Source organism: Dipodomys ordii, unplaced genomic scaffold, assembly GCF_000151885.1.
Source record: "Dipodomys ordii isolate 6190 unplaced genomic scaffold, Dord_2.0 Scaffold53, whole genome shotgun sequence".
NCBI classification, from domain to species: Eukaryota; Metazoa; Chordata; class Mammalia; order Rodentia; family Heteromyidae; genus Dipodomys; species Dipodomys ordii.
Window position 1 is genome coordinate 3324576 of NW_012267269.1, and position 25237 is coordinate 3349812.

At 34.5% G+C, this 25237-nt stretch overlaps 1 protein-coding gene across 1 annotated transcript in view; it reads left to right on the forward strand.

Annotated features, from left to right (window-relative positions):
* The window catches only part of Cntln (centlein, centrosomal protein), a 192596-nt gene that overhangs the window by 26483 nt on the left and 140876 nt on the right, over positions 1 to 25237 (forward strand). The window contains exons 2-5 of the mRNA XM_013020759.1: positions 3685 to 3769; positions 18019 to 18153; positions 18752 to 18931; positions 21541 to 21674. Coding sequence (XP_012876213.1) covers positions 3685 to 3769; positions 18019 to 18153; positions 18752 to 18931; positions 21541 to 21674 — 534 coding nt within the window. The remainder of the gene's footprint in view (positions 1 to 3684; positions 3770 to 18018; positions 18154 to 18751; positions 18932 to 21540; positions 21675 to 25237) is intronic.

Sequence of the window (25237 nt, forward strand, 5' to 3'; positions counted from 1 at the left end):
TTTTATTGTGAAAATACCATACAGAGGGGTTACAATTACATGGGCAAGGTAATGCGTACATTTCTTATCAAGCATTGTTGCCTCCTGTTTTGTTTCCCCTTCCCATCCCTTCCCATCTCGCGCCCCCCCCCCAACGCAACTCTCCCCCCCCAAGGTTGTAAAGTTCGTTTTTTGACATAACATCTTGTATATCTCATTGTTGTAATTTATCATAGATAAGATATGGAACCAACCCAGATGCCCCTCAGTAGAAGAATGGATCAAGAAAATGTGGTATATATACAAAATGGAATTCTATGCCTCCATCAGAAAGAATGACATTGCCCCATTTGTTAGAAATGGGAAGACTTGGAAAAAATTATATTGAGTCTTTATCTTCTTAAACTCATTTTCAGTATCTGATACAAGCATTTGGTTATTCCTTTCTTCTAGAAACACTTCATTAACTTATTTTCCACTATTATCCTAATACACAACCGGTCTAGCTACTTCTTTATATTATTTACTGCTTTTATTTTTTAATAATTTTTTTCTTATCCTAATAAGTTGTAAATATTTGAGTTCTCCAAGACTCAAATATCAGGTATCTATCCAAAATCACTTCTTTGGATGATCCTTTGTACTCTTACAATCTAACATATATTTGAACTATTCTTAAACCTTTGTCTCAAGCATTAATTAGTGATTGAAGATTTGTTTTTTTCCCCCCATCTATTTGGATTTTGATTAAGGCATCTCAAACAATATAGCCAAATACAAATTTCTGGGGTCTACATCATTTCTCTCTATTTCATATAATATCTGTCTACTTCTAGCGACTCAGAGAAAACTCTTGGAGATATTCTCTGTGGTTATAAAAGTGTGTGTGCCAGCCAGTCCTGGGGCTTGAACTTAGGGCCTGGGTGCTAATCCTGAGCTTTTTTTGCTCAAGACTAGCACTCTGTTGCCTAAGTCATAACTCCACTTTTTGGTAGTTAATTGGAGAAGACAGTCTCATAGACTTTCCTGCTCCGACCTAGCTTCAGATCTTTGCCTCCTAAGTAGCTAGGATTATAGATGTGAACCCTAGCACCTGGTTGTTGCAGATTTCTTTACTTTTCTTTCTTCTACCTCTTAAATCTAATATATCAAGAAATCATGTTAGCTCTACTTTTAAAATATTCAAAATTTTTTATCACTTCTCATCTATCTCTTATAGTTTTAAAAATTTTATTTTATTGTAAATGTGTGTGGCTAAGAGGTGACTATTACATGCACTGGCATCAGTGTTTTGTACTTGTTATTATTATCATAATTAGACAAACTGTTGCCAGAGGTTTGTATAATTCTTATTTCCTTCCTTTAGATCTTTACCCAAATATGACCTTTAAGGAGGGCCATTTATTCTACATAGAGTAGTAAAAACCTTCTATAGTTGCCTTAATTTATTTTTATTATACTTGAAACTATTTGACATATTGCATTGACTTAGACAGCTTTTATAATATCTCTATACTGAAATGTTAGAATAAAAGTTAGTAGCCTTCCATGAAAGTAGCCATTTGATTAATTTTGTTCATATTTCACTATACCTATGTGATAAGATCTTGATAAATACTTGTTGAATGAATAATGGATTAATATAGGTGTGAGTTTCTATTATTCTGGTTAATTTTCAGTCTGATGATTATTTAATTTTAAAGCATTTTCATCAATGACCTCTTAAAATAATTGCTTTATCTTTTATTTTACTATTGCTATATTTGGTATGTTTTAGGGTATATTATAGTTTCTTAATGAAACAAACTTACATGGTTCAAATGTGATGATGATGATGATGATGACTTTTGTCGCTTGTGGAGTTTGAACTAAGGCCTGGCTGTGGTCTCTTTAGCTCAGTGCTGACACTCTACCACTTTGAGCCACAGTGCCACTTCCAGTTGTCTTGTGGTAAAAGAGCCTTTAGTGTGTGTGTGTGTTTCAGTTGTTTTTGTTTTGTCTAGGTAATTGTATCTTCATTGAACTAATGTATTGGTATGTGTAGGTTCATGTGTTTTGGGTTTTTTTGTTACATCTTGAGAGAGAGGGTTGCTGTTACTGCTATTCCTTTCCTCTCCTCCTCTTTTTTCTAATACTATTTTATCTGTAGAAATTTGATGGTTGTCACTGAATTGTCAACTTCAGCTCAACCTGCCTTTCTGAGATAGATTTTATATTGGTAACTTTGGAATCTTTACCAAAAGTAACACGGGGATTCTGTTGTATTCAGTCAGTGCTCCAGCTGAGGGGTGTTTTGATCCAATTTCTGATTCAGATGCTATGCATATAAACATTTGCAATTTTAGACTTTCATATAAACCTTACTTGTTAGCAAAGCTAGGCAGAAGCTTTTTCCAGCTTCCTCTCATGAGTTTCAGGAGCCTTATCCTCGTTTGTATTTCAAAGTATAGCCTATGTTCTACATGACCAAAGCATTTGTCTCCAAAGCCCAGCTCCTTCCCACTTCAGCTAGCATCAGAACCTGAAGGACAGCAAATAGCATCTCTAATCCTAACTTTGTATTTCTGCCTAGTTTGTGATCCTCAAGGTATTCTTACGCAAGATAACTTTATGTCTTCAGTTTTTTTTTGCTTTTTTTCTACTAGAATACATTTAGAGAAGTAAGGGAACTTCAAATGTGAATTAATGGTTATTAGAAGCCTAATTTAAGTACTTTTATAAACTGTTATTACCTCTGACCTTGTAACTCATATGGTATATTTTCATGATTGATGTCCCTTCTGCTATCTCCTTGTGCCTTCTAAGGGATTTGCTGTATATCACTTTCGCTTTACTTTGAGTGTATTTTTTCTTTACTTGTACAATCTGTGATACATGGGAGAATTATTCCACCACTTTCTTTTTGTTTTACCTATTTTTCAAGTTTTTAAAAATGGTCCAGTAAAATTTCCCCAGTTATGAGGTAAATTAATGAGTGGAAGCCAGATTGTATTACCTCTTCAGGCCTTTCTTTGTTCCTTTTTCTTCTCTTCCTTTTCTTATTCAAAGATATATTTATTTTTAGAAGGTAATAGTTATTTATATTTGTTGGGATTTTCTTTTTTTTTTAGAGAACTATGCTTTGATTTTAAAACTATAGTTTAGTTAGTAGTATTCTTAGAGACTAGAAATACATAGACAAATGTCAGAAATTCAAAATTTGTAGTCATAGAATACTGCTTATGAATCAATCTCTGGACCTCTCTTTTTTAAGACTTAAAAATGATAGTATTTTATCTTTTTGTGTATGCATAAAATATATTAACAGGAACATATTTACTTATTTATTCATTACTTTTAAGTGATGACTTTATGGTCATTATAATAAAATTTGAGTTGACTTTTTTATATAGCTAAGTCTAGAAATGAACTGTTCTTTTAGTATGAAGTTGTCTTCATGGTCAGCAGTGATAAGTTGCTGTCACTTGCCACAAACTTTGTGAATTCTGAAAGGAATATCAATACAAGATAGTTTAACTTTGTATATGTTGAAGCTACATTTACTATCAGGATATGAACATTTAAAAGATGAGATATGTACTGGGACAGTGTTAAAGTGGTATAGTATGCATGAATCCTTGGGTTTGATGTTTAGTATTAAGGAAAAAAAAGGAATAGATAGCAATTATAAATAATAAACTCTCAACATACATTTTTTCATTTTAGAGAAAAACAGAGATCTGAAGCCAAAGACAGAAAAGTTCTAGAAATTCTACAAGTCAAGGATTCTAAAATACAGGAAATGGAACAGGTTGGTGTTAAAAATTATTAAAAATTAGCATGTTTGGTTCAGGCGATAGGTCGTTAAAAGTTATTTGAAATTTTTTCACAATAATATAAAAATTGTTATAAAATCACTGTTTTGAGATAATTAAAATCTAATTGTTATTATACTTTGATTATAGCATATTTGTTTTCTACAGTAATATTTATTCATTCAAACTGTTAAGGTAATGTTGAAATTTTAATAGTATTTATTATTTATATTTTTATTGTAGCTTTTCTTATGAGCATTTGTCAGTTCTGAAATTTATGTATGTTCTTGAGTCCAGTTATAGCAAAAATCAGCAAAATGGGATGATCCTCTGTTATCTTTTTGAAACTTGCATGTATGCATTACTCTAATTCTGTCTTTTGCATATAATCTGGAAATTATACAATAATATACAATTTTACGTATATGTAATTTGTATGTAATTTATAATCAGTACATTATTATTGCAATGGTGTGTGTGGCCAGGGCTTCCAGGAAACATTTCCAAAATTTAAACATTTCAAAAACAGTAGTAAAAATTTTTTTCTTTTTTTTTTTTTTTTGGTCCAGTTGTGGGGCCTGAAGTCTGGGCCTGGGCACTGTCCCTCAGCTCTTCAGCTCAAGGCTAGCGCTCTACCATTTGAGCTACAGCGCCACTTCTGGCTTTTTTCTTTTCGCTTATGTGGTGCTGAGGAATCGACCAGGGCCTCAGGCATGCAAGGCAAGCGCTCTACCACTGAGCACCTTCCCAGCCCAAAATTTTTTTCTTTTAAATGGAGGTTCTGTAGTCTTACAGCAGTTATGCTTTTTTAACTTTTGATTGTGTTTTCTAATCAAAGAATTGTAAAAACTTTGATATAGAGGTGGTTATTGTTCTAGATAAAAGTGATAATTAATTTAGATAAGAGATTCAATGGTTTTCTATTGCCTTCATCTTTCTAAATTGTTTTTGAAGTGTAATATAGATTTCAGTATGACACATAGATTTGAAATTTGCACTTACCCCACGACTGTATTTTTATCTAAAACAAAACCATAATTGTTACTAGAATAGTTTTGGCATTCTTTGTAATGCTCTGATGTTAACTTTGCACTGCTTTTGTAAATGTTCTTCTTTTTTCCATAGAAACAATATCATACATTGTTAACATTCTTATCACTGTGACAAAGTACTTGACAAAGCAACTTTATGGTGGGAAGATTTATTTTTATTCATGTTTCAGAGATTTTAGTCTATTATTGTAGTGATTGTGGTATAGCAGAGGTGGCCAGGAAGCACAAAGAGAATGCAGGGGCTAGCATGTTTTCTCCTTTTCCCTTTCATTCCATTTGGGACCCCAACCTATTGGACAGTGCTGTCCATATTTAGGGCAGATTTCCTTTACCTTATCCATTTTGGAAATATGCCACTTCACATACATACCCCTCCCATTTTCCCTCTCTTCCTCCTTTCTTCTTTTTCTCCTTTCCTCCCTTATTTTATTCCCTCCCTTCTTCCTGGGTATGTATGTGAAGTGAATCAAGATGGCTAATCAAAAATAACCATCACAATTCTACCCTTGTATGCTTTGACACCCAAATATACATCTTCTTAGACCATAACATTCCACCACATGAGTCTATGGGAGACATTTCTTATTCAAACCATAACATTCCAGCTCAACTCCAAAAGGTTCACTTCTGTCTCATAAAGAAAAATGTATTTAGTTTATCTCCAAGAGTCTCCATAGTCTGCATGGTTCTAGCATTGCTTAAAAGTGTAAGTTTTAACTATCTGCTGGGATTCAAGATTAATTGAGTGCCTATTAAAATCAAAAGGAAAATTAAATAATTCAGGTCTACAATGGCACAGAATACATATTTCTGTTCCCTATGGTGGCATAGAAACTGGGATGGCACCAAAGCAAGAACAGTACTCAGGAAGGCAAATTAAGCCCATAGCTCCATATCTAGCATCTATGCCCCAAGGACTTGGGCAGTCCTGGTTGGTTGAAGCCTACAGGATCTCTCTTAGGCCAGTTCTGCCCACTGTCTACAGTATATTTTGGCAGATGTTTCACATTTCTTGCATATTGTAAGCTTCTTTGCCTCCATTACATTTTGTCTTCACTTTCATAGCTTCCTGCCTTGCCCCTTCAGGGGCTTCCTGACATGAATGTTGTCTAGCCTCTCTGGACTATCTTCAAAATATGGTGGAAGCCTCAGTGACCCTGTAACTCTTTCATTCTGTATCTCTGCAAAATGGGTGTCATTTGGGATGTCAAGGAAATGTATATTTCCTTGTTGTAGTGCAGTTTTTGGCTCCTCCCTCTTTCCTTCCCCCCTTCTCCCCCTTCCTCCCTCCCTCCCTGCCTCCTTCCTTCCTTCCTTCCTTCCTTCTTTCCTTTCTTCCTTGCTTCCTTCCTTCCTTCCTTGCTTGCTTCCCGCCTGCCTGCCTTCTTTCCTTTCTCTCCCTTTGCCTCTTTCCTCCCTCCCATCTTCCCTTCCTCCTTTCCCCCTTCTTACTCTCTCCCTTCATTTCCTCCCTCCCTCCCTCCTTCCTTCTACTGGGCTTGAATTCAAGGTTGTACAGTTTTGCTTCATTTTGTGTGTGTGTGTGTGTGTGTGTGTGTGTGTGTGTGTTCTGGGGCTTGAACTCAGGGCCTGGGCAATGCCTCAAAGCCAGTATAGCTCTACCACTTGAGCAGTAGCTCTACTTCTGCTTCCTGGTGGTTATTTGGAGACAAGTCTTACAGACTTCCCTGCCCCATCTGGCTTCAAATCTTGATCCTCAGTTCTCAGCTTCCCAAGTAGCTAGTGTTACAGATGTGACCCTGAACACCCTTTGCTCAAGTTTTTCATTCATTTCATAATACTTGAGGCATACCTATAGTCTGTATTAGGCTGACTTTGAACAGTTAAAATTGCTTCAACAGCTATACATTACTTTTCTCAACTTTAAAGGTGTTCATTTTCTATGTACATTAGAAATTTCCAAATTGTCTTGCTTTGCTTATTGATCAGAATTATCATGATAACCCTAACTAAAAGTTGTTAGCAATAGATGAGATTCAACTATTATAAAGAGCTTGAAATTTCTTCTACCAAATTGCTTTGTCTCCTTTAAACTCATCCTCCCACAAAATATCAGGACATGGACAAAGGGTATCTTTGTTAGAATATAACACAAATACCTTCTGGTCATATTCTCAAATTAGCCATCATTTATATCCGAACCCTCATAAGCATAGTCTTTACTGTCTATATTACTTAACATTCTGATCTTATGAGCTCCCATGAGACTCTTCCACAGTGTTCTAAGGCTTCTTCTGTCTGTATCTCTAAACTTTTAGAACTTCTCCCCAAACCAGTTCCAAAAAGTTTCTGAACCATACTACATGTTGCTTCAGGTAGTCAGCAGTGGTGACTTCACCACTTCACATATCAATACCTGATGGAAACAACTTAAGGAACTTTCAGAGATTCCATCACAATAGGGTGGGCATGATTGAGAAGAGTAGATCTCCTCATGGTAACCAGGAAGCAGAGTTATTTAGAGTGTTTTTTTTTTCTTATTTCTTTTTTTTTTTTTTTATTCCATCTACACTTCTAGCCAATAGGATGGTGCTGCCTATGTTTAGGATAGCTTCCTCTCCTTAGTTGATTCTCTCTCTAAAAACACTTTTATGGACAGACCCAGATTTCTTTATACATCTTCTAGAAGATTATTAGTACAATAAAATTGACAATCAGGATTAACCATTACACATACAGCTAGCCTGAGTTAGTCATAGATTTATAATGTGCTTTTCAACAAGTGCTATCAAGAAAATAAAAGAAATTTTAAAAATGCAAATTCCAAATTCCTATATTTACATTACACAGTTCAATTGATGTAGAGAAATCCTTAAACTTAGATTATCATCGGTTATGTATGAATCACTATATTTCCTACTGAGTGTTCTTGTATCCTTAATTTTATAAAAATATGCCTCCTTCAAGTGCAGTAGTATAACTCTTCGAAAATTTAATTTATATACCAAGAAGTTGAACATGTGTTGTTGAGAAGGTATAGAGATCAAGAGATGGTAGGTCTGGTGAAGGGAGAGGGGAAGGGTAGGTGAATACAGTTACAATACTCAATATACATATGTGAAAGTGGAACCAGCTATCTTGGAGGGTGTGTGTGGGTTAGGAGAGATAAGAAAGAATGATAGAAAGGGCGATATTTATTAAAATATCTTATACTCATAATTGATGCCCTTTAGTTTTACAACTGCTTAAAGTAACTAAAAAAATAATAAATATCTCTCCTGAATAGCAAATAATGCCCCAAAGTAAGGTAAAGTTATGGAAATCCTTCCAAGCCAGAGAGATAATATAATTTCTTAATTAAAGATAAGAAGTGAAAATTTTAGGCTTGTTGAAAGGTATTATGTCTTTTTAGTGAAAGTTGGGTGGCATTAAGGGAAAATGAATCAATCATTCTTAATTCAGTACTGAACTGGATGCACTCTGGGCATTTGTATTATTTTCTCAATGGCAGTTTCTTTGGAACCATATACCTACAGATAGCAACAGTTTACTGTACTATTAAAATTATTTGACTTTTACTGGGTGCCAGTGGCTCATGCCTATAATTCTAGCCAATTCTAGCTTCTCTTTTCTGGAGGGGGCAGAGAGGGGGTTCTGATAGTGTTATGATTAGGTCTTCAATTTTATTGAGCTTCTAGACTGTTACTAACATAATGTTTCTTAGTTTTCTCTTATGTCTTTCCTTCCTCAGGAGAGATACAAAGACAAGATTATGTGAAGGTAAGATTATGCTTGTCTTTGGATATTTCCATTGGTTAGGTTCTAGTAAAACCCTATTAAACTGGCCTCTGATAAGCCAGTTTCACATAAGGGCTGGTCTTGTTTAAAAAAAAATTCTCTGTATTTTAAAATGACTACTTTTTCACTTCCCTGCTGGCAGCAGAAAGGGATTTTTCTTCTATCTTCTTTGTGACAGTGTTCTTATAAATAAAACTTACCAAGTATTCACCTGTCTTCTTTCACTCAAGACTAAACTTTCCTGAACCTTTTAACTCTTGAAATATTTTATACTCATCCTCTGGTAGTTTGTTACGTTTTCCTATCATGTCATTGGCTCCTGTGGAACTTTGAATGCTGGCCTTCCAATCTGGTTAATTCTTTGAATTTGCTATTTTTTTTGAGAGTATTAATACAGTTTGCCCATGACCTCAATTCTCTGATGAATCTTAGTTTAGCTTCTTCTTGTGTGAATAGAGATATGACTTTCAGCTTCCTTATATACTAGATTAGAAACTGTATATCCCATTATTAAGTTTGGTTGTTTCACTGAGTAATAATAAATAATTCTTTTATTTTTAATTTAAATTTTATTATAGAAGTGTAGAGAGGGGTTACAATTACATAAGTAAGGTAATGAGTACATTCCTTTTTGAGCAGTATTGACTCCTCCTCATTTTCTCCCAGTTTTCCCCCTCCTAATCCTCTTCCCCCCAAGTTGTAAAGTTCATTTCCAACATGATGTCTAGTGAATATCACTGTTACATTGTTTTACCATTTGTCCCAACACTTCTTTGATTCCCCTTCTTGTCCACAAATTAGATAAACTTATACACACGACAAAGGGTAGAGAAATAAAAAAAAACAGTGACAACAGGGGGAATAAAACAAAAGAGAAAGAAAGAAAAATAGTACAATAAAAAACTTCTTAGCCAGGTGCTGGTGGCTCACGCCTGTAATTCTAGCTACTCCAGAAGCTGAGATCTGAGGATCATGATTCAAAGCCAGCCCAGACAGGAAAGTCCGTGAGACTCTTACCTCTTATAAACCACTAGAAAACTGGAAGTGGCACTGTGGTTCAAGCTGTAGAGAGCTCATCTTGAACTGAAGAGCACAGGGACAGCTGCCAGTCCCAGAGTTCAAGCCCCATGACTGACAAAAAACAAAGAACCCCCAAACTTCTTGTTTCTACTTCTTGGAGTTTATTTTGATAAGCATCATATTATATGGTCATATGTACATAGCTTCGGGCCATTGTGATCCTCTCTGAAGGATACCCTCCTTCGTTTTAGAGTGCAAATGCTTAGAGTGCTGTTTAATTAATCATGTCCAAGTGTAATTTTTGTCTTTTACTATGCATTGTATTAACATGTAGAATTATAGACTTACTCTAGTTATTACAAATGAGGAAAACCATGCAGCCTATGTTTCTTTGGGTCTGGCATACTGCACTTAAATTCTTTCCAAGTCTTTCCATTTCCTTACAAATAGGGCAATATAATTTTTTCTGATGGAAGCATAGAATTCCATTGTGTGTATAGACCACATTTTCTTGATCCATTCATCTTCTGCAGTGCATCTGGGTTGATTCCATATCTTAGCTGTGCTAAAAAAAAAATGCTGCAATGAACATAGTTGTGCTGATGACATTAGTGTGGTCTGGTTTGTGGTCATTTGAGTAAATGCCCAGGAGTAGGATTTCTGGTGCTGTGTTTAGTCTTTTGAGTTACCTCCATACTGCTTTCCAGAGTGGGTGAACAAGTTTACATTCCCACCAACTAAATAGTTTAAAAATATTTTTATAACAAAATTTGATCTATGGAATTTACTAGCCATTTGAGTGACAATTTCTTTAGCTTAAGTTTTTACAGTATATCTGGCCAACTTGCTAGAAAGTTATTCTACTCACTTTTTTTTTTTTTTTGGCGCGGGGCTGGGGGTGAGGAGGTCTAATCTTGGAGTCTTTATTATATAGTTAGCAGTTTGCAGACAGCCCATTATAACAAAGACCTGAAGCCCACAAATACACCAAAATACACTAGGAAACAGGCCAGAGAGGAAAGAAAGAACAAAAACAATACCAACAAACCAATTCAGCTCCAATGGAGAGCTGAATTGGGATGCCATGCTGACCAGACCAGAGACAAGCCAGGAGACATGATATAGAATGTGAACAAGAAGACACATGGCATGGTGTCTTACTCCTTTTTAAAACATGGTTGCAGAAAAACTTTCCTAGAAGTATAGTCTATTTGATAGAGATTTCTTTTGGTAAGACTGTCCTAGTAAGTGAGTGTTCCTTTGCTCAATCAGATAGAAATCATAAAAAGGTGCAGTTCTGTTCAGTGGTATGAGCTTTTAGCTCTTAGTGTTAGCAGCTTAGTGTCACTAGCTCTCAGTATTACGAGACATTAATGCTTCTAGCTCAGCCAAGGCTCCACTGCTGTACTTGTGAAATCATGAAATCATAAAAATGCAAAGCAAAGCCATCGAACAAGGCTTTATTGGGATTTACATGATAGCACAAGGAAATTAGAAAATGGGATTTTTTTCCCCATACTGGTTCCCTGAGGATCTAAAGAATAAAGCTTCTATAGGCAAAATGGGTAGAGTGGCATAGATGCAGTCAGGTATTGATGGTAGTTTCTGCATCAGTTTTCCTAGTTCTTTACTCTTGGCATTGGGGTTGGCCATGGATGACATTTGCATATGGATATTGGATTCCTCTGCACATGTGGTAGGGGTAGGCCAGTACTACCACCCCAGGAGGCAAGCTAGTGTCATCAGATGAGTCAGTTGTAGAAGGAGCAGCAGCTATCACCAGAGAAGTCATAACAATTGTTGCAGTAGCATCAGCATCAGTGATGGGAGCATCTGGAGAAGTGGCCATGGCAGATATAGTTGTGGTAACAAAGGTAGATGCACAGTGGTCCATGTGGCTGCTGAAGAAGCAGTAGGGGCAGTGGTTGCCCCTACATCTTCAGAAATAGTACAGTTGAAATTGAGGGAAGGAAAAAAAATAAAAAATAAAAATAAAAAGAAATTGAGGGAAGGTGGTTGCTGCTTCAGCTGCAGATATGGCAGTGACAGTGCCCTTTCTGTTTTGATTTTTGCTCAACCTACACAGGTCCTGCAGGCCCCATATGTCTGTCTGACTCCACCTTAGCTCAGTGGTAGCTGTCAGCACAGCAACCAGCCCTGGGGCACAATTTGTCTTGTTTTTCTGTAGTCTGGGCAGCTTTGGCCACCTGCGAAATTAACTCCGTCCAAAGGGGGAAAAAATGAACAGGACCTCTCTACCTTCAAACAAAAGCAAGCACATAAACCTTCGAGGGTTAGGCCCTTCCTATTTTGTCTCAAGATTATACTTCAGCTTTGTCACTGTTAGAAAATGAGTTACGTCATGAATTTCTCTTCTAGATCTCACTCAATAATACAGATTTTGATAATGTGATTGCATTTAATTAAATAATTGTTCAAAAATTTTCTTCCTAGAAGACAGTTGTTATTTTCAATCACAGTTTTCTTATTCCTTCCCCTTTCTTCCTTTATCATTGTTTACTTCTCTGTTTTTTTATATTAAAAACTTGCCCATTTTGAAAGTAGGTCAGCATTAATAATAAATTAATTACACTCCAATACTGGCTGGTAGAGTTTTAGGTTGTATGCTGTATTGCTCCCTTTTTTCCAACATCATACTATTATTCTCTTCTTACTCTGTAGTTTTCTCTTGATCATTATTTGAATTATTCATTTCTTCGCTAATCCATAATAAAAAATTTGTTCCAGACATACTCTTGTCACCATTTATGGTTTTAATATGAACTTAAAGTCAGACTATTAAGAATTCATCTAGATAGGTTTTTTGGAAAGTTTCATAATGCTAAATTTTTAAAATAATTTTTAACTATATATTCCTATGTTTATTTGAAGTAGATCATTAGAAATTTATTTCATTAGGAAAATTTGTTGGCTTTTAGAATAATTTTTTTTTAGAAATTTTATTGTAAAGGTGATGTACAGAGGGGTTACAGTTACATGTCAGGTAATAAATACATTTCCTTTTGAACAGTTTCACCCACTAGGTTCTCTCCCAGTTTTTCCCCTCCCATTTTTCCTTTCCCCAAGTTGTATAGTTCATTTCCAACATAGTGTGTAGTGAATGTCACTGCTGAATTCGTTCACCCTTTGTGACACGAGTAATACATTTTGAGTTTAATTTATTCTTTTCTAGAGTGTGTCTTTGTATAGCATTACTGATTATGCAACATAATATCACATAATACTAAAGAATTATTAGTATATAATATCTGATGAACTAAGAACCCATGTTATGCATTTTTACTTAGATTAGACCTATGTTTTTGTTAATAAATTACTGAGTTCATTCAAGTGCAGAACTTTACATTATTAAATGATCTCATGCACTAACTTGCCAGGTATAAGTTACCTTTTAGGGTTAATGTCTATTAGAGTTCCTTTTTAATAGGAACACCATTTTAAGCTTAGTAAGTTGGTTAATGTCCACGTTTTTTCTACAGTCTAAATAAATTCAAGAAGATGATAGTTATTTATACTTACTATTTCTTTACTGGAAGGATATGCCTATAGATGTTTTTGAAAGGGTCTTAGTGTTTATTATGTTTGAATTCATCACTCAGCAACAATTTCATCTGTAGATAAGTAGTTTGGAAGAGTATGTAGAGAGTTAACTGGAAAAACTAGGTATTATGTACAAATGAATAATATAAGCAATATAGAAATTTAGAAATGGCAACTATTCCAAAATTCTGGGACAGCAGAGGAGATTTTTCATGGAGGATTGAAGAGCTAGGAGTTGAATATTCTTTGTTTTAGCAGTTGAGTTTTTTCTTTTCTTTATTTCTTTGTTATTTTATTTCATTTTTTTAAGACAAACTCTTGCTATATAGTTCAGGCTGGCCTGGAACTAAATTTTATTCCAGACTGGCCTAGATTATTGATCTTTTTGGCTCAGCATTCTGAGTGCTGGAATTATAGATGTGTACTACAAACTGCTTAGTATTTAAGTTTTGAAGATGAAGATTTAGATGATAAGTAGAAAAATAGACTATGAATTATGGTTGGATTGTAAATTATTTTTAGACCATTTTTATGTATCTATTTTTATGTTGTTTAGTTGATATCAGACACATTTTGATGTGACCTAATAATTAAAATTGGAAATAAAAAATAAAACTATTCTCACTTTATTTGTAAAGAAAATTCCTGACCCTGAGTCATAAGTGTTGGTGGGGAGAATGGTGTGTTGGGAACTTTTGAATATAGCCTATGACTTAGCAGTTTCTCTTGAATATTATAACCTAGAGAAATGCATTTTATTTCATGATCCTGTATATAAACACTATGTGAATATTTGAAATAACATATCTTTACTACATACAATAAAGTTAAACATACATGAAGGCTTAATTAAAATGTGAATTTCAAAATATTTAAATGAAATTAAAATTCCAAATTAAACACACAAGAACTTAGGAAATATTTTATCTATCTAATATGTCTTTTTGCCTTTAAAGTTTATTCTTCTGTTTTCTCTTGCTAAGAATTTATATATAATTTTGATATTTTCTATTGTTTTTTTGGTGCTAATGGAAATAGAACTCAGGACTGGAACTTGCTAGATTGGCACTGGAACCATTCTCCCAGCCTCCTTTTGCATTGGTTATTTTCAAGGTAGAGTCCCATTGTGTTTTGGGAGTGTGATTTTCCTACTTCTAAGACTCTGAGGATGAAAGGAACACATTGATTGGCCTAGTCATTGTCTTTTTCTTACCATAAGGATTATAGGCTAATACCATGGTGCTGTCACTGATTGATACAGAGTCTCTTGAACCTCTTTTTTTCGAGAGCTGTCTTTGAATCACTCTGTCCCAATCTCTACCTCCCAATTAGTTAGGATTACAGACTTGAGTCATTGTGCATAACTGTATTTTATTCTTTAAAGGCTGATTAGATTACAAAACTGATTGTATGATCCATTTCTGTATTTCAGTCTATAGTTACAAAAAACTATTTGAGAGAAATTTTTGCTACTAGGTATCTGTACTCCCAATTGTTCATAGCTGCATTGTTTTTAAACCTGTTTTCCTCAAATGAAAAACCATTGAAATATATACTAACAGAAGACAGGTAAATATATTACACACAAACACACACACACACACACACACACATATATATATATATATATATTAAACACCAAAGTTATTAAACCACAAATTTATCATCAATATGGATCAACTTGGGAAGCTATGTTAAAAAGGAAAATACAAACTATGTATAGTGTATTTAATTTATATTAAGTTAAAAACAAGGGTATACATGGCATTACAATATAAAGAAGAGGAAAATATGATCCAACTTCAAGAAAATTGTTGCCTCTTATAGAGGTTAGGCGATATAAGAGAATAAGGGAACATATAAGTAATTATAAAGATTATAGCAGTTATGTTTCCGAGTTGGATACTGGTGTGTGCAGAGCTAATTCATTTACCTTTTTCTTTATTCTTTATCCATTTATTCTTTATCCATTTTCTAGACATTTTTTGCATTTATCAAGTATCTACTAAACATTTAACTTTACCTTGTTCATTAAACTCAACCTATGTTTCATTCTATTCTTGGATCGTAACTCATTTTCACATCTTCCTTAAGGTCTTCCATAAAAGATAAATATGTACATACAAAAATAAATTAGCTGAGTATCAGAAGCTTATGCCTATAATCCTAGCTGTGCAAGAAGTTGAAATCTGAGGATCTTGATTTGAAGCCAGCCTGGACAGGAAAGTCCATGAGACTCTTACCTTTCCAGAAATACCACAAGTAGAGCTGTGGTTCAAATGGTAGAGTGCCGGGCCTTGAATAAAAAAAAGCTCAGAACAGTATGCCCAGGCCCTGAGTTCAAGCACTACGGCATCTCCTTCCCTCCTCTCCCCCATGCCCCAAACCCCTGCCGCCAAAAAAATAAATTGTTATTAAGGATCTGAACATCAGTGCTAGTCCAGAGAGGAATGAACAGTCTCCAACAACACAAGATATCTATCTTGCTGTGTGTGCTTTTTGGTTGGCAGACAGAGATGGCCGTGTTGAGTCTGATGTGGAGGTTTCAAAAAGTGTAGTAAGCCAGACAGTGTTAATTGAAAGAATGAAAGGATTAACAAAGAAAGTATTATGATAAAAATGCTCAACAAGAAATGTACTCATTACTTTATTCATGTAACTGGAACACCGTTTTGCAGCGTCTTTACAATAAAATAAAAATTTCTAAAAAAGAATATAGATTTTGGTTGTAGCATGTTAAGTTGAAGTAGCAGCAGACAGTCCAAATAGAGGTATCCTACATAAATTTACAAATGTGAGATTAGTGATAGTACTGGATTATTAATTGGATAGTCTTTCCCACAGAGGTAAGACTACAAGAGAAGAGGTAAGTTTTTTATAAATAGAAAAGAGAGAAGCTAATGATTGAGGCTTTAGTTATTTAGCTATGTCTGGATAGTAAGAAGAATTCCTAAAAAAAACTTGACAGTTTTAATATTCTATCTACAGAGCAAGGTATTTTTAGAACCCAGAATTTTTATTTATTTATTTGTTTGTTTATTTATTTATTTTTGTGCTAGTCTTGGGGCTTGAACTCAGGGACTTGGCGTTGTCTTTAAGCTATTTGCTTAAAGCTAGCACTCTACCACTTGATCCACGACTCTATTTCTGGCCTTTTAGTGAGTAATTGGAAATGAGTCTTCCAAAGCTGCCATCGAATGCTGATCTTCAGATCTCAGTCTCCTAAGTAGCTAGGATTGCAGGCATGAACCACTAGAGCCCAGCTTCTAAAGTTTTCATTTTTAATGTTTGAAATGATTTATGCCTTCATGAAACCAGGATTATTTTTCATATTTGCTAGGTAGGTACTCTGCCACTTGAGCTTTGGTTATTTTTCAGGTATGGACTTTTTTTTCTGCCCTGGCTGGTTTGGAATATGCCTCTTACTTAAACCTCCCAAATGGTAGAGATGATGCTAGGTATTTACTACCATGCCAGACGTTTTTGTTGAGATAGAGCCTCAATAAGTTTTTACTTTGGCTCACCTTAGACCAAATTCTCCTGATCTCAGCTTCTGAGTAGGTGGGATTAAAGGCTTGAGCTACCACACCTTGTTTATATAGTTTTTCTAAAAAAAAGTTTTCCAAAAAAGATTTATTTTTATTTTTTATTCCTTATTTTCTTTCTTTTTAAATTTAATTTAATTAACAAGGTGATGTACAGAGGGGTTACAGTTACATATGTAAGTACATTCGTTGTTGAACTTGTTACCCCTCCCTCATTTTTCTCCCACTTTCCCTCTCCCCAACCCCAAGTTGCACAGTTCATTTCTAATATAGTGTCTTGTGAGTATTGCTGTTGCGTTGGTTTGCCCTTTGTCTTTTGTCTCACCATTTTGTTGTTCCCCTTCCCTTCCCTAATTTAGATAAACATATATACAATACCCAGGGTAGCAAAATCAAATACAATGAAAACAGAGGATAAATCACAGGGAAAAAGAAACACAAAAGAAAAAAGAAACCACATAGTACATTAAAACAACAACAACAAAGAAAAACTTCTTGTTTGTACATCTTGTTCAACCACTTTGGAAAGAAGTGTGGAGATTCCTCAAAAGACTAAACATAGAGCTTATGACCCAGCACTCCCACTTCTGGGGGTTTACCAAAATGATCACAAACAAGGCCATACTAAAGCTACCAGCAGAACCATGTTTATTGCAGTATTATTTACCATAGCTAAGATATGGAACCAACTCCAATGACCCTCAGTAGATGAATGGGTTAAAATATATATATATATATACACCATGGAATTCTATGCTTCCATCAGAAAGAGTGGCATCATCCCATTCATAAGGAAATGGAAAGACTTGGAAAAAATAATAATAAATGACGCAAGCCAGGTTAGAAGAAACATAGATCCCCTATTTTCTCTAACTTGTAATTATTAGTATATGACTAGGATAGTCCTAGCAGATGAACAAAGTAGCTTAATAACTATCTATGTATAATCATATAAGATGATGCTAAGCCAAATAAAATTTAAATAAGAAAATAAGTAATTATTTAGCTACATATATGTTTTCATTATTATAATGTTTAGTAACATTTTCTTTTGTTTCACACATAAATTCTGAAAGTTTTAGAGTATGGCTTAATACTTAGTGTTCAGCATATGTGTGCTTCATCTTAAACTGGTAAGTATTGTACTTGCACATTTTTTTGATGAAAATCTCTGAATGTGTCACAGGAAATGAGAATTGCGATCATAACTTTATTATGAAAACTAATCCTAATGGTGATAATAAAAAACTAAAGCTTATAATTTTTCTTAGACATAACAGATTACCAGAAATCTAACTTTTTTCACAGAGAGAATCAGTACTAAAACGGGAAATAAATGACCTTGTAAAACAGAAGATTGTGTTCGATGAAGAAAATGCTTTCTTGAGGAAAGAATTCAGTGACTTGCAAAAGAAATTTAAAGATAAAAGTCAAGAAGTTAAGGTGTGTTGACTTGTACATAGTTTTATAGGACTACTGCTTTGAAGTCCTCCTTTAAGCTTTGTCAGCCTTTGTGGCACAGAAAGTGACAGGCTTGGAGGAAAAATTGCCTGAGGCCCTGTTGTACCATACAGTTTCTCACATAGGAAAACTGATAAAGATGCTTTAAAGCTAAGACTCCAAGCTTTATAACTTTCAGATAAATAGTTAATGATGGAAATGGAGCTAAGAAAGTAGGAGTGTGAATAAGTGGCTTCTTGTAATTAGATTCTGATGGGACTGGCATTATTAATTGATAAAACCCAGGTCTGGGAGGATATGTCTGTGTGGGTCTCAAAAATAGCTGGGGACAGCATCAAAGGCAGCTTGATCAATTAATGGGCTCTTTGCAAATGTGTACTCATCAAAGCTGTCATCCAGTGAAAAAATATGACCCATCCACCTGCATGAAAAGAGGCCAATAAAAGTACACAGGTGACCTTGGCCATCAAATATAGAAGAAGGCTGCTGTGAGGGTAAAACTGCATAGTTTATATTTGCTGATTAGTTCTCACCTTTTTTTTTGTTGTTGTTTATCGGCCCTCGTGGTACTGTTCTACAGGACACTAAGGAGTGTGTACAGAATAAAGAGGAGCAAAGCAGACTGGTTATAAAAAATCTGGAGGAGCAAAATGAGAAATTAAGTACCTACTGCGCTGACCTGCTAAATGACCTGGAGAAACTGAGGAAGCAGGAGGCACTTTGGAGAAAAGAAAAGCAGACCATTGATACAAAAATAAAGGTATACAATGGGAATGGAATTCATGCTGCTATTCTAGATCTAACTTCTTATCAGGAGTTTAATACGTGTAATTTTCTTTAACTAACAAGTTATATATTCAAATCCACCAGTGGGGACTAGCATTAATTTATATTCTTTCACTTAAGACCCACAGCTTTTTAAAAATTGATGTTGCAAAGCAGGAAACTGACTTCAAATAGTTATCCTAAAATGTAATCATTAAAAAATAAAAGCTATTGCATTTTGAAATGTATTTTGAAAAAATATTGAGAATTTAGTATTAGACTTTTAAAAATTAAGACTTAAAGTTATAAATGTAGTTCAAATTCATAGTAATATAGTTTTAAAAGTATTTTCTATGTTCTTTTAGAAAATATAGTGGAAAAACTCCTACAAAAATACTTAAATATGCTCTTCTATGGGTCTATGATATTGCTGCTTTTTTTTTGTCTTAAAGGGGACTAGCAGCAAATTTTAGTACAGGAAAAAAGTTACCATCTTTATAATCCTACTTCTGTTCTTGACCATGTTATCAAAATAATATTTCTCTTTTGCCATAGATTTTTATTGAAAAGGGCAGAAACAAAGTGAGTCTTATTAATGTATACATAAAAAGGATATCTAATTTAAATAAATAGATGAATCTATATATGTAAAAATCCACAAATATATAGTTGACAAGATATTTTTGAATGTGTGCTTATGTTCATGAATATTTAATTTAGGGAAGAAATATGTCTGAATATTTAAATCAATCCATTGAATTTTTTAAGGAAATAATATCTTGATGTCATACACTAAGAATGACTGAGCTATTGAATTAATTACATTTTAAAACACTTGTTTTATTATTTACTTGTATATTTTTATTTTTATGGTACTGGTTTGGACTGAGCTTCCTGCTTGCTAGGCAGATACTCAGTTGAGCCACACCCTAGTTTTTTACCTTTGCCTTTTTAAAAATAGGGTCTCATGTTTTCGTCTACAGTCCTGCTTATGCCGCTCAGTAGCTGGGATTATAGACATGTATCAATCAACATATGCAGTACATTTTTTCCCTTACCAGTTACCCTTAAATACAACCAAAAATTTAAATCTAAACCTTCATTCTATGTCTTCTAATTGGAAAACTGAAGCTAATAATGTTCAGTGTCACTATTCAAAGGTATATAGTATTTTTTTGTGTGTGTGATGTTTGGGTCTTTCCTAATCCTCATTTTCTAAGTAAGACAGTGATTTTTCTCTTTCAGTTGTGTGAATTTTTTGTTAATGAGATTTTAAATTTTTGTGAATTTGTGTCAATTTTATTTTCTTTCATAATGTTTTTACTGTTTATATATGATAAAGTTTTTTTCATCCTAAAGTTTTTAATCTCTTTTTACATTTTGGGTTATGATGCCCACTTTTAATTAACACTGTTTAAATTATATAATTTAGTGCTGGTGGTTCACGCCTGTAATTCTAGATATTCAGGAGGCTGAGATCTGAGGATCATGGGCAGAAAAGTTCAAGACTTTATCTTCGATAAACTACTCAGACAAAGCTAGAAGTAGTGCTGTGGCTAAAATGGTACAACACTAGCCTTGAGCTCAGGGACAGTACCCAGTACTCAGTACCCCAGGACTGGCAAAATTTTTTTAGATTATTTATTTTGTTTAATAATTTCTATACAATTTTCATTGGTTTCAATTTTTTGATTAAAGTTTCTCTTTTTAGTATTAGAGTTAGAATTCAGGCCCTAGTGAACAACATGAGCAACCTTTTCTTTGTGCTGGTTTTTTTTTTGAAATAAGAGTTTTGCTTCCTGCCCAGGAGCAAGATTCTATTTTAGACTTACCACTGTAGATGGGGTGACAGGTGCAAGTCTCTACTCCCAGCTTCTTCTCTTGAAGATAGTCTCTATACTTTACTGTCTGGGCTCAATCATTCCAATATTAGCCTGGAATCCTGAAACGTTAGTCTTGCATGAAGCTAGGATTACAGGAGCATGTCACTGCCCATCAGTGGGTTGAGAATGGGTCTTGTGAATTTTTCTTTACAGGCTGTCCTCAAACCACAATCTTCTCATTCTCAGCTTCAGTAAGCTATGATGATTTTTTAGGTGTCTGACAAAAAAACCAAAATCTCTAAATTGAATAAGGTATTGTTGGTGCTAAGTTTTTAAAAAGTGAAACTGGGGTTTGAACTCATAATCTGACAAGTGTTAGGTGCTCTACCACATAAGCCATGTCTCCAGTCTCCCTTTTTGCTCATTAGTTTTTTCATAGGGTCTTGCATTTATGCCTGGCCTTGGACTGCAATCCTTCTACCTATGCCTTCTGCATAGTTGAAACCACGGGCACATGCCACAATGTTTGTTGGTTGAGATATAGTCTCACTAACTTTTTGATAGGAATGGTCTTGAACCATCATTCTTTGAATGCCTATCTTTCAAGTAGCTGGGAGTGTAGGTATATACCACCACAATTCAGTCTAAATTTTTTAAGTGAAAAATTTAAAGTATGACTTTTTGTATCATTTGATAGAACATATATATATATATATATGTAAAACCTTTTGTTACATTTAGTTGTATTATGTTTGATGTAATATAAATGCTCTAATTTTAGGCTTTTGAAAATGAATTAATTGAAGCCAAGAAAGAAATTGAAGTATCACAGAGTAAATATAATGCTCTATCTTTACAACTGGATAATAAACAGACTGAACTTCTCCAAAAGGACATGGATATTACCCTGGTCCGGCAAGTATATTCAGTTTTTAATTTAACATTGGGATATGTTATTAGTTATTCAATATGACATTTATGTTTGTTATTAGCATTTATAAATGTCAACAGTCTGTCTTCTGTTGTTATATATGTTTACACATTGAAATCTGAAATTGTTGGTATTATGATGTGAATACGCAACCTAGGAGAATTAATGACCCACAGGACTGATTGCACGTAGTCCAGGAGTACCCTTGTTTCCAGTTTGTAACAAGGGAAATGAACTCATATGTTGTTTCTTTTCTAAGCTTCTGACCGTGTGTTGTAATAGTAGTATTAAGTGAGAAAAATGTGAATTTTGAATTTTTATTTTATGTTCTATATAGTTTTATTTATTAAATATTCTTTCTGCAATACTACTACTACTACTACTACTATAGTACTACTAATAAGGTGGGATCGATTGAAAGGTAAACATAATATACAACTGTGCTTTTATGTGTTATAAGAAATATTAGTACTACCTATGTAGTATTGAAATAAGAGCATGAAATAAGTGTTTATAAAAGTATATGATAACATTAATCAAGATGCATAAACTGACATGTTGAATTAAACACCCTTGAACAACTACTTGAAGATAATAAAATAAATAGAAGTTTATGAAAAATGTAATAATATCATTTTTTTTGGTCGGTCGTGGGTCTTGAACGCTGGGCTTGGGCGCTGTCCCTGCACTCTTCAGCTCAAGGTGAGTGCTCTACTGCGTGAGCCACAGTGCCACTTCCGGTTTTCTAGTGGTTTTTATTGGAGATAAGAGTCTCTCAGACTTTCCTGCCCAGGCTGGCTTTGAACCGCGATCCTCATGTCTCAGCCTCCTGAATAGCTAGGATTACAGGTGTGAGCCACCAACGCCCGGCTAATTTTTCTTAGTCCATTTTTATGAAAATCTTTATAGAAGTTTACAGGTTAAAGGGCCCTGATATATACATTATTTTAGTAACAACTAGGCTTTGTGGGTTTTTTTTCAGGTTAAATGGAAAAATAGGCTTTTTGATGTGAAATTGAAGGAATTAAAATCTTAGACCATTACTATTCTTTTAAGAATCACTAATAAATACTATCTTTCCAAAACTTAAAAAGATGATATGATAATCTTTGGAAGATAATCGTTTTATTATTTATTTATAATTCTTTTTTATTTTTAGTTGGTTTTGATATCCTGGTATGTATTGGAAGATAAAACATTAATTATAATAAGTCCACTTCAATTTGTATTTTGAAATTACAGCACTTACTGCTTCTTGTATAATTGCATGTTCACAAATGTTTAGTCCTAATTCTACATTTTATTTCTGTGCTCATTGCTGAACGTTTGATCATAACATACTATGCTACACTTTTTTATTTATGAGATTATCATTACAGTATTTAGCCATGTAACTTATTATAAGAAGTAGAAAGCAGGAGTGAAAGTGACATGTGCCAGGCTATGGCAGATATTTTAAAGGAATCATTGTTTAGTTTATGTTTGCTTTTACCCATTGCCAGAGGTGTGGTACATTCCGAGTATAGCCTGCTACTCTACTTTTCTGTGTCTTGGCTATCAAACTTGTTTTCTGCAGGGGAATTACTAAGTATCATTGTAAAAAAATAACTACTGGATTTATCTTTTAGCAATACAGTAATTTTCTGTCTTGCCATGGGAAGAAACACTTTATTCTCAGCAATTCTTTTTTAGCTCAACCTAGATTTTCCTTTATTTATTAGATGTGTGTCTAGAGAAATTTCTCAGATTGAAGCTAAAAGAATAATTTTATCTTCTAGCATTTTGATTTTGCTGATAACTTCTGTCATTAAGGATTTTAATGTCATGGTGCCATCTTTATTCTCTTTAGCAAGTGTTTTTTTATGTTATCCTTTTAAATTCATTCATTCAACAATTGTTTTCAGATATTCTAAAAACAGAGAGGGAATAGTACTGGTTATTTACTTGAGATATTGTATTCCATTGCAAAGTGAGTAAGGGAGCAAGAATCTGAGTCAAGAAAGGACAAAATGAATTACTGTGTTGACCATTACATCGTGATGAGCCATGAAGGTATAGCAGGTACACTGAATTATAGGTTGTTGCTACATAGAGAAACCATGGTCTGAAAACAATGTAGTAGATAAAAGTAATCATTTGTCTGGCTGATCTCTTTTATCCTATTCTTGTCTCTTTTTTTTGGTCTCTGATTGTAGCATTTTATCTTATTCTGATACTGGTATAAAGTGGCAAACAAAATTAATATCAGGTAGTTAGTCTCAGGTGTTTGAGTTGTATAAATTCGGTGGCTTTTTTTTTTTTTTTTTTGTCCGTCCTAGGACTTGAACTCTGGGCTTGGGCGCTGTCCCTCAGCTCTTCAGCTTAAGGCAAGTGTTCTACCACTTGAGCCACAGTGCCACTTCCGGGTTTTCTAGTGAGAGTCTCACAGACTTTCCTGCCTGGGATGGCTTTGAATTACAATCCTCAGAGCTTAACCTCCTGAGTTGCTAGGATTACAGGCATGAGCCACTGGAGCCTGGCTAAAGTGGGCTTTTGTCATGGTAGTTGCTGAGGCAGATCAAGGAAATGAGTCTAGAAGTTAAGTGAGATTACTTATGAAAAGATGTATATCATGTGTCTGATACAACAGGAAATATCAAAGAATAGAACGTATCTTAGTTCTTCTGTTCATAACACTCAATGAAAGATTCCTTGCTCTTACAAAACTCCTCTTACATTTTGACTTCTATTGATGTCCACTACCCCTTCTAGAGGTGGAGTGGTTGCTTGCTTTTTCATACTTTTCCTAATTTTTCTTTTGAAAGTTCTTTAGCCATTTCCACTTGAGTATACTTTTCTCTGAGTGTGAACAATAAATATTTTTGGGGGGGTGGTCATGGGGTTTGAACTCTGGGCCTGGGTGCTGTCCCTGAGCTCTTCAGCTCAAGGGACTAGCACTTTTCCACTTGAGCCACAGCACCACTTCCAGTTTTCTAGTGGTTAGTTGAAGATAAGAGTCTCTAGACTGCCCAGGCTGGTTTTGAACCGCAATCCTCCAATCTCAACCTTCTGAGTAGCTAGGGATTACAAGCATGAGATACTGGTTCCTGGCTTGAACAATTATTTTTTAAGTACTCATATCCATATAATTTTATGAAGTCTTGCTCATTTTCTTGGTTTTAAAATAAGAAATTTAAACAAGCTTAGTGTTTTGTAGTTGTATAGATGTGTTAGTTAGCAAAAGTTGTTTATTGTACTTTGATACTATTCAAGTTTCTTTTTTCACATACCACCGGCATATGTATATGGTTTGAAGCCAGCCTGGGCAGAAAAGTCTATGAACCTTTTCTCTACAATTAACCATCAAAAAGGTGGAGGTGTGGGTCAAGTGGTAGAGTGATAGTTTTGAGCAAAAACAAGTGATAGCATAAGACCCTAAGTTTAAGACCTAGCATCAGCACAAAGAAAAGAGAAGAAGATCTGTAATTTATCTTCACCATGTTTTTTTCAAAATGCAGTATGTGTGTGTGTGTGTGTGTGTGTGTGTGTGTGTGTGTGTGTGTGTGTG